General features: G+C 58.2%; 1 protein-coding gene and 1 long non-coding RNA gene across 4 annotated transcripts; one reads left to right on the top strand and one right to left on the bottom strand.

Annotated features, from left to right (window-relative positions):
- Window positions 1-2,225: 2,225 nt before the first annotated feature.
- On the bottom strand, window positions 2,226-8,401 carry GPR108 (G protein-coupled receptor 108). Of its 2 annotated transcripts, XM_058728251.1 has the most exons (18): window positions 8,238-8,401; window positions 7,365-7,484; window positions 6,811-6,861; window positions 6,528-6,610; window positions 5,687-5,811; window positions 5,501-5,562; window positions 5,349-5,417; window positions 5,148-5,252; window positions 4,818-4,951; window positions 4,625-4,700; window positions 4,028-4,101; window positions 3,831-3,948; window positions 3,608-3,738; window positions 3,447-3,490; window positions 3,111-3,160; window positions 2,860-2,943; window positions 2,633-2,757; window positions 2,226-2,449 (listed from the first exon to the last, which is right to left on the bottom strand). In XM_058728251.1, the coding sequence occupies exons 1-18, from the start codon at window positions 8,355-8,357 to the stop codon at window positions 2,377-2,379; spliced, it is 1,644 nt and encodes a 547-aa protein (XP_058584234.1). In that variant the 5' UTR covers window positions 8,358-8,401; the 3' UTR covers window positions 2,226-2,376. The 2 variants fall into 2 exon arrangements, with proteins under 2 accessions (XP_058584234.1, XP_058584235.1); XM_058728252.1 differs by lacking the exons at window positions 7,365-7,484; window positions 8,238-8,401 and having other exon boundaries at window positions 5,349-5,433.
- On the top strand, window positions 3,876-7,776 carry LOC131510742 (uncharacterized). 2 transcript variants are annotated; one of them, XR_009261169.1, is made up of 2 exons: window positions 3,876-3,964; window positions 7,233-7,776. It is a non-coding gene; the product is annotated as an uncharacterized LOC131510742 (long non-coding RNA). The 2 variants fall into 2 exon arrangements; XR_009261170.1 differs by lacking the exon at window positions 3,876-3,964 and adding an exon at window positions 4,951-5,073.
- Window positions 8,402-9,449: the final 1,048 nt, after the last annotated feature.

The raw sequence follows: 9,449 nt of genomic DNA, 5'->3' as shown, positions 1-9,449 counted from the left end.
CCCAGTCCATCTGTCTGTTGTCCGCACCCCTGTGGTCTGTGGCCTCCCTGCTGCAGAATCACTCCTTTCAACTCATCTACTCTACAGCAACGGGGGACTTTGTGTAAAAACACAGTTTGTGACCCTGCAGAATTATGGTGTAGAATACGTGTATGCACGCTAGTGAGTTGGTCTCCATGAGACTCAGACGCAGCACTTTATTTCGTGAAACTTGTTTCTTCTGCATCCCTGGTTTGCAGACCAAGAGACTGAGCGCTTTGAACACCTGCCCAAGATCCTCTAGGTGGGAGGAGCTGGGATTTGAACGCAGGCAGCCGGGGTCCAGACTTCAGGCTCCTAAGCTGTAGGAGTCTCTGACTGCTGTTGTAATAAATGACCACGCACTTGGTGGCTTAAAATAATACCTGTGTATTCTCTTACAGGGCTGGAGGGCTGAAGTCTGAAATCAAGGTGTGGGCTGGGGTGTGTTCCTTAGGGAGGCTCCAACGGGGGGACCTGGGAATCCACTTCCTGCCCTTTTGGGCTTCTAGAGCACATTGCACCCCTTGGCTCAGGGAGCCAGCTAAACCTCACAGCACATCCCTTATACGTGTTTCCTTGTGGCTCTCCTTGTCTGACTGGGACCCTGATGCCTCCCTCTCATAAGGACCCTGGTGATGACATTGGGTCATCCAGGATCACCTCCCATCTCAGCGCCTTTAGCCCAATCACATGTGCAAAGTGCCCTTTGTCACGTCATGTGACATCCTCGCAGGTTCTGGGGATCAGGACGGGGACTTCTCTGGGAGCCTGGATTCTGCGCACCCCTGCACGCACGTGGAGTAAAGCACCGACTTCGATGGTCACGTCCTTCCCTGCTGTAACCTGCTTGGCTCCCACAGGCGTTAGCACGAAGTCCAACTGTTGTCTTGAGGCTTCTGCCAGCTGCTCCCCCACCCTCCCTGCCCCCCTCTCGGCCTCAGCCAGCCCTGCAGGGGGACTGGCAGGCTATTCTGGGCTTCTCCGCTTGCTCACATAACTTGCTCAGCCTGCAATGCCTCCTCACTTCCTTGTCTCGCTGGGCTATTTATTCGTCTGGGCCCCGTTACACTTGTTTCTGTTTGCAGGAAGCCTTGACCCCTTCCCGAGTCTCTACCCATCATCCCATGCCTGTGGCCCCCACTGAGAATTGTCTGCTGAGCTCCAAAAGGGGCTGTGGGCACTCTGGCTGAAAGGGGGTCTGGGACAGGGGAGACAATGACATCTCTAGAGCTGCCCACGTGGGTGCACAGGTGCAGTGCTAATCTGAGGTCCCTCTTCAAGGGTCAGGGCAGCCCACGCAAGGTTAGGCTGTGCTGAGCCACTCACACCATTATCACATGTGTGATACTCAGTGGCCTCACGGGGACCTCAGTTTACATGTTAGGACACAGAGGCGAAACCACCTACCCAGGGGCACACAACAAAGGGCGCGGAGTGTTGGGGGAGGCCGGAGGTTTGGTCGCAGGGAGTCTAGGTGCCGAAGGGCAGTGTGGTCCGTGGTAAAGTGCAGCTCTGAAAGCAGACTGCTAGTGTTTTGAGCCCCGAGTCTCTCAACTCATCAGCTGTGTGACCCTGGGCAAGCTACTTAGCCTGTCTGTGTCTCACAGACTTAATAGGAGTCAGGGTCAATGGAAGCCTTCGAAGAGGGTGTGGCGTTCAGCGTTAGCCACAATTAGACACTTCAGTGCCCACTACTTGTGGGCCTACCAACCAGCAAGTTTTCCTCACCTCCAGCCTCTGTACACGCTGTCCCTCCCCTGGGCCTGCCGTCCTTCCCCTACTTCTCTGATCACCTCCCCCCAGCTTCCCAGGCTGGGTCAGGGCCCTGTGATGGTCTCATCCTTATCCCTGCCTGGCCCCTTCCCCCAACCGTGAGCCCCTTGGGGGTCGAGCCTGGGTCACTGCTCTGTCCTCAGCACCGGGTTCAGGGCCTGACGTGTAGCAGTTGCTCGAATGACATTTACTGAATGTGGAGGGCAAGGGAGACTGAAACCTCCCCCACCCCCCATGAAAACAGGTTTCTCAACTGTAAGCACAACCTCCGTGTTAGACCTCAACACCCAGAAAAGCAAGAAACCAGGCTAGCAAAACAGATCGGTCATTATTGCGCAACTGCAAGCGGCAGATGGCTCCAGGGCGGGGACAGGATTGCCCAATACTTGGGGGAGGAGGGGGGGCTCTCTTCTGAATGGGCTCTGGGGACTCAAGGCTCAGGGAGCTAGGCGCAGCATGCGCCCCGGGCGCCCTCCTCCTCCTGCTCCAGGCGCTTTGGGAGCCCGCAGGAGTGAGGAATGTGTGTGTGGAGCGGGTGGGAGCAGGCGGGGGACGGAGGGCTGGTCCCAGATGCCGGGATGATCACAATAGCTCCCGCCTGCTGGCTGTTTTGTTGACTTTGGACAGGCCTTCCCGGAACCCAGAATTGGTCATTCTAAAGGCAGATAACCAGGAGGCGGCTCAGGAATTGAGGGGGACTAGGCCCCGCCCCCGATGGCCATCAAATCCACTCCTGGAGCTCCCCGGCCCCGCCCCCCGAGCGCTGGCCCCGCCCACCCCGCCTTCAGGACTCCTGTGCCCGCGCCCCCCCCACCGGTCCCTGAGGCCCAGGGCTCACAGTTGCTCCATTTGCACGTCCTCCTCGTCCTCCTGGGGCAGCTGCAGGTATGGGTTGTTGCCTGCAGGCTGGAACTTGTAGCCAGTGAGCACGAAGAAGGCCAGAGTGGAGCCTTCTACCAAGAGCTGCAGGGCAAGGGCAGGAGGAGTGTCAGGCACGCCCCCTGCACCCCCGCCCCCAAAGCTGTCTGGCCCACCCTCCCATCTGCCTATGGCCCCCGTGTCCACCTGGTACAGCCACTGCCACTGGAAGGGCACGGCCACCCGCAGCAGGATGGCGATGATCCTCGTGAAATAGACATAACAGATGATCTGCCGGGACAGAGACAGAGGGCGGGGCGTTGGGGCTGAGTGATGGCTGGCTGATGGCAGCCGGAGGGGTTAGAGTGGGTATGCCAATGGGCTGGTTGTAACCCCCGAAAAAAAAAAAATTCCCCCGAAGACCACAAAACTCCACCGAGGGAAAATGGGGCTCCTACCATGACATAGTAATGCCGAAACAGCTTCAGCTTGGCCAGGTTCACTGCCACTGAGGGTGCACACAGAGAGGGGGGTTAGGGGAAGGAGGCTGGGGGCATGGGGAAAGGGAGAGGTGTGGAGGAGGTCTGGGGACTGGGAGCACATCTTGGGGAGGGGCCAAGGGGCAGGAAACCTGGAGGGGGATGTTTGGGCTGGGGAGCACTGGACGGGAAGCAAGGTAGAGAGGAAGGAAGGCAGTGGCGGCAGGGAGGGAAGGGACATCCAGGGGTCAGAAAGAGGGTCCTGGAGCGGGACAGGGGCTGGGGGCCCAGGAGGTCCTGGGACCAGGGCGTCACCCTTTCCATCAGTGCCCGATGTATCCTGGAGATGCCGGATAGACCTGGAACGGGGCAGGGGACACAGGAAGCTGTCAGCACTACCTCTGGCCATGTTTGTGGTGGCCTGGCGGGGGGGGGGGTCCTCAGCCTCCAGTGGGGGTCACGTGTCAGATCCTCACCAGACCACAGGGAAGAGAATAGCGCCACAGCAGATGAGGTCCACCAGGAAGAGGGTCTCCTTCCAGAGCCGGTAGTCACTGGCGCCCTCCTCACGGGACTCAATGACGATGTAGGCCACGTTGGCCAGGACCTGGGGGGCGGTGTAGGCTGGGTAGGTGTGCCCCAAGGGCCAAGGTGTGCCTGGCCCCATCCCCAGCCACCGGCCTGGGGCCTCCTGTGCACCTGCAGGGGAATCACGATCCCAAAGATTTTCTTTTCCTTGTCTGACAGGACGTACTTGACAAAGGCCCAGCCAGAGCCGATCAAGGCGATGGTGATGAAGAGGAGAGCGCCCTTCAGCCTGGGGAGTGTGTGTGGTAAGAGGGGGTGCCCGACCCTCCCCAGCCCACCCCCAACCTGCCGCAGAGAAGGGCACTCACAGGTGTGTGATGTAGTGCATGACAGCGAGGCCTTCGAGGGGGTGACCCTGGCTGTTGATGAAGTAATAGTTGATCTGGAGGTGGACGGATGGACAGTCAGACAGATGGACGGATGGGTGGGTGGACAGTGACAACTGGGAGGCTAGCGATGGCTTAGGAACATGGACGATCACTGTTGCATGGTGGTCAGAAAGTGGACAGAGCTGACAGTTATGACCAGGATGGCAGGTGGACTCAGAAATGGCCGTGACAACATAGGGGTGGACGGCTGGGATGACGGATGGGCAGTCACAGCCGTGACAAAGGCAGGGAAGTCACAGCTGGATGGATGGACAATGAGATAGTGAGACAATCAGTCAGGGGGAGAGTCAGAGCTGGGCCAGTGGACAGTCACAGCCGGACAGAAGGACAGGCAGACAGCTGGGCTGGGTGGACAGCTGGAGGCCACAGTGCAAAAATGGCTGGACATGTGGACAGTAGGACAAATGAACGCCCAAGCCCAGGGTCTGCACAGATTTGGGGAGTGGGCTGCTCGGGCTTCTTCCTGGACCCAGAGACCCCAGCCCACCCCCTTCTGCTCTGGGCCCAAGCTCTCACACTGTGGAAAAGGAGGGAGATGCTCTTGGTGAAAGCCAGGGCTGCCATCAGCCAATGGATCTTGAAGACGTTGTACCTGGTGGGGGGTGGGGAAGGTCACGGACAGAAGGAGGTGGAGGGCATTAGTTAGGGGCAGGGATGGGAGGGTATGAAGAGAGGAGGTGGGGGACCCCTCCCCCCAACCAGGCATTACGTGTTCCTGCAGAGAAGGGACACCCAGAAGATGCCAGCAGCCAGGAAGCAGGCAGACATGACCATATACAGCTTGAAAAGGGGAATTTCTGCCGCTGACAGGAAGCCCTCAGGGTTCTTCTCCCGGATCATGACCTGGGGAGGGGGCAGCGGTGGGGATGGCATACCAGCTCTGGACGTGCAGAGCCATGAGTGTGAGTCTCACTCTCCCACTCTCAAGCTCCCCCTCTCCGTGCCTCGGTCTTCCCATCTCCCAGGTGGGTACATTGGTCTACCGGTCCACAGCATGGCCTCAGGGAGGATGTGGCAAAGCCGCCCTGCGTCTGCTCACCGTGATGTCAAACGGCTGCTCCTGGCCCGGCCTGGAGTTGTAACAGTTGTGGAAATTGAGGTTGTACTGGCCTTCCTCCGCCTGAGAGCCGATCACGACGTGGAACTGGGGGGTGGGGGGCAGACAGGGGGAGTGGAGGCCTCAGCCTGGGAGTCCCCACTCTGGGAGGAGGTGGGGCCACAGGCACTCACAGACACTCACGCTGAAGTTGTAGGAGTTGTTGAGATGCCCGAGACCCAGGATCAGTTCCTTGTCCTTCCCACTGGGGCCCTGAGGGGACAGAGTGCTGCATGGAGCATTAGCTGGCTCCCGGCCTGGGTCACCATATGCCCCTGAAGAGACCTTCCCCGAACCTGCTGATCTCCCTGGGACACTGTGGGTTTCGACTTGGCCTTGTCAAGCGTAGTGGTGGCCCCTGTAGGGGACAAGTGAATGAGTTTAGAGATGGATGGACAAATGGACAGCAGAAAAACGGGAGGCGGCCCAGAACAGCCCTAGCCATCTACACTCTCCCCGCTCACATGGCCAGCCTCACTCACCGCTGTCCACCTTAGGGGTGACTGTGTGCACTGGATTTGAGGGCCCTGGTTCAGAAGGTGCTTCGGGGAGGAGCCCAGGAGAGATGAACAGCTTCTTCTGCTCTCCATACTTCCTCACCTGGACCCTGGCGTGAGGGTGGGGACCGTGAGGGTAAGGCTGAAGGCTTGGGTCATGTGCATGACCTGTGCAGAGGAACTCAATGGCCCCTTGGGCCCTTGGGATCTCCTTTCTGAGGGCAGCACCAGGCTGAATCAGCGGTCACACAATTCCAGCACTGGCCACCACCCATCAAGACGACTGCCACATCTATGAACTGCCTGCACCCGTGACTGTCACTTCCCGTGACAGTGACTTACTCGTTCTACTTCAGCGCATTGTTTTAAATGAAAATGTGTCTATAGACAGGCTACATGGTATTGTGGGACTCTGGTGCCAGGCTGCCTGGGTCCAAATCCCAGTTCTTGGGCCTCAGTTTCCTCTTCTTTAGAATGGGGATAATAATAGTATAAAGAATCGATGAGTTCACACCTGTAAAAGCTTGCAGGATGCTGCCTGGCACACAGGAAGCATTCAACAAGCATTAACTATTGCTGTCAATTCTCACAACACTCCTCTGTGTCCGTGTCTTCTGCCCTGAGACCCCAACACTCTCTGGGTACCCTGCCCCTCTCCCTCCTTCCCGTAACCAGAAGGCTGGAAGGCAAAATTGAAAAGCACGTGGCTTTCTTCCTAAGAGCACGGAGGTTCTTTCCGGCTGGCTCCTCATTGTACCTGATCAGCTCACGTGGGTATCACAGCCAGGGAAACACAAATGACGGAGCCCCTGGCCCATCAACTTACCGCAGATCCTTGGTGTTGATGAGGAAGAGAACCAGGAGGTTGCTACTGTTTTTCCAGAGAGGACAGTCGTGGGGGTCCCGGGTCTGGGGGGTGGGTAAGAGGGCACCTTGGTTACCAACTCCCACTAACCCACCCCCACCCTGCCTCCTCCCCGTGTACCCCGCAAGGGAGGGTCACTTCTTGCTCCCCTCTCTGGGAAAGAATGAGGGCCTCTGGGCTCCAGATGTAAAGGACAGACATCCCAGGCCCTCCTCACCCCCTCCCTACCTCCCCCTCCACTCACTGAGTAGGATCGAACACTGCCAGATCGAACCCGAGTCAGACTGAACCCCACCTGGCAGGTGGAAAGAAAAAGGGACAAAATGAGGGATTGCACAGAGACCTCGCCAAGGCACCTCTTTTAGTAGCAACAGGAATGGAACCTCAAATTTACTGAACACCTACTATGTACTAGGTCCCACATTCACTCATGGAATTTTCCAACACACCATCCTGCCCCTGGCATCTCATACTCTTAACTCCTAACCATCTTGAGCCACTCTACGTGGATGTCACTTCCCTAGGGAGACTCTCGCTGGTCCTCTGGACCTAGCCCATCCTGTTTTCACCCAATTAAAATGTTGATGTAATAATGCCCTCCCTCCACCAACCCAAGCTCAGGGTCTAGCATACATGGCACGAGATTTTGTTTTTCCCATGTTACAGATGGAGCCTCAGAGGGGCCAATGCACTTGCCCAAGATCACACAGATGAGGGGCAGAGCTACAAACTGAGGACAGGGGGCTTGGAAACTTGTGCTCTTCGCCCTGCTCCAGCAAACTCCTCAAAGCCCCTCACCAGCGGGGCCTTCTCTTCTGTCTCCTGGAGGCCCAGACGCAGGAGGCTCAGGTCCACCTCCAGGGAGCCATTGGTGTAGAAGCCGAAGCTATTCAGCTGGATGTCTGCTCGCTTCTCCCCCTGCCGGAGACCAAGGAGGAAGAGGCAGCGGCAGCTCAGACTTCTTTCCAACTCAGCCCCACGGCTCTGGCGCGAGGTCCCCCTAAGAGCTCGGCCCCCTCCTGGTACCCCTAGATTGAGGACAGGTCCAAAGAGTAATGGGAGAGGCTGAGAGGGCCTTCCCGGAGGCCATGTCCCCAGACCAATCCCCCGGGGAGGAACAGGGTAGCCCCACATCCTCCAGCCACCATTCTGAGAGTCCAGCAAAAGAAAGCCTGGGGCATTTGCAAGTCTCCGCACTTGGTGAACACCACCCCAAGAGCAGAGTTATTTATCTTGGTGCGCCGAGCTCTGACCTCCCAGTTTGTAGATTCCAAATGAGTCCCCAAGATCCCAGTGAGTGCCCAGAGAACCCAATCCTAGAAACCCCAGGGACTCCCCTGGGCGGCGCCAAAGGTGCCAGCGCCCCCAAGAGCAATCTCAAGAATTTAGAGGACTAAGGGGCGGGCGGGAGGGGGTGGGGTGTTCCCTGGAGCTGAAGACCCACCCCCCCAACGGGCGGGGCACAGTCCTAACACTGCCAGCCAGGCTGCGCCACCAGAGGACTGAAGGGACTCCTCGGACGAGACCACTCCGGGCCTGGAGGCGGGGGGCGCCGGACCGCTCCATCCCACGTAAGACGAGGGGGAGGTAGGACGAGACCACTCCAAACCAGGGGCTTCTTCGAGACAACACTGCGCCCCCCGCCCCAGTCCGCCGCGCGGCGGGACTCACCGTCAGCGCCAGTCGGTGGATGCGCCCAGAACAGCCACCCAAGAGCAGCAGCAGAAGTAGCAGCTGCCCCCACTCCGGGGGGCTCAGGCGGGCGAGCCCCCTCCTCTCGCTCACTGCCATCTCTAGAGCCACCACCTCCCCTGATACCGCCTCTGACGCCCCCACCGCCAACGGGTGAGCCAATCGCCGCACCGTGAGGGCCGACCTTCCGGCATTTCCAGCCCGCCCAGCCAATCAGCGACTCTTTCCTAGAAAATCCTCATCCCCACCCCCGCACGACACCAGACAGACCACACCGGCTCCGAATGGGGTGCTGATAATGCTTAACCCCACCTCCGCTCTCACCAATCATTAGAAAGATTGTCCCGATGTAATTTGACAAACAGTCCACCTAACCAATTGTGATGGATCTGATATCCCGCCCTTGAAGCGGAACTCCTTCATCCACGCCCAACTGAAGGTCTGTCCAGGACTACATTACCCAGAATGCAGTGAGAGCAGACAGCGCAACAGGGCATTCAATAAACTACATATCCCAATATCTCCAAGGACGGACTTCCCCTTTTCACCCCGGGGAAGTGGCTCCTAGCCAGAGCACAGATTTTTGGTAAACACACGCATCTGCCGAGGCCTGTCCGGTTCTAATCTTCCTGATCCTAGGAGGCCTAAACCTAGCCCCAGGCTAAATCTTGGCCCTAGGATGACCTATGACCCTGGGCTGAATCCCAGCCTTAGGCGGAGCCTCCCTCCCTCGAGCGAGGCAACTAGAAGCCCATGCACAGATGCCAGGCTGAACTTGTCAATGGACTGAACACCAACCCTCGGCTGAGTCCCCCTACCTGCAGCTGAGCCCCGACATCAGCCTGAAACCCAGACTTCCCCACTCCCTTCTGACCCTCAACCTACACTGAGCCTTAATCTCTGGTTGAGCCCTCCACTTGGAGCACTGACCCCAGACTAGGCCTGACCCTCTGGACCCTAGTTTGAGTCCCAGACCCCCTACTGGGTTGCTGACCCCTCGGCAAAGCTTCTGACCCCAGTCTGAGATCCCATCCCAACTGTGGTGCCGACCTGGAATGAATCCCAATTCAAATTTGAATTTGAGACTCTAATACCAGGCTGAGCCACTGATTCATCTGGTCCCCCAGCCCCTGGAGCACAGCCCACTTCGCAGCTTGAGGTTTTCTAGCTCAGAAACCACCAGCAGGTGGG

Source organism: Neofelis nebulosa, chromosome 4, assembly GCF_028018385.1.
Source record: "Neofelis nebulosa isolate mNeoNeb1 chromosome 4, mNeoNeb1.pri, whole genome shotgun sequence".
NCBI lineage: Eukaryota > Metazoa > Chordata > Mammalia > Carnivora > Felidae > Neofelis > Neofelis nebulosa.
Note: the sequence above shows the minus strand (reverse complement) of the source record. Positions and strands in the feature narration are given on the sequence as shown.

Bases quoted from the DNA above. Each gene is read 5' to 3' on its own strand.
- GPR108 (XM_058728251.1), bottom strand. From the start codon at position 8,357: ATGGCAGTGAGCGAGAGGAGGGGGCTCGCCCGCCTGAGCCCCCCGGAG. The intron at 5,812-6,527 runs GTAAGTTGATGG...CCCTCACGCCAG, and splicing joins ATCAACACCAAGGATCTGCG to GGTCCAGGTGAGGAAGTATG. The intron at 5,563-5,686 runs GTGAGTGAGGCT...TGTCCCCTACAG, and splicing joins CACCCCTAAGGTGGACAGCG to GGGCCACCACTACGCTTGAC.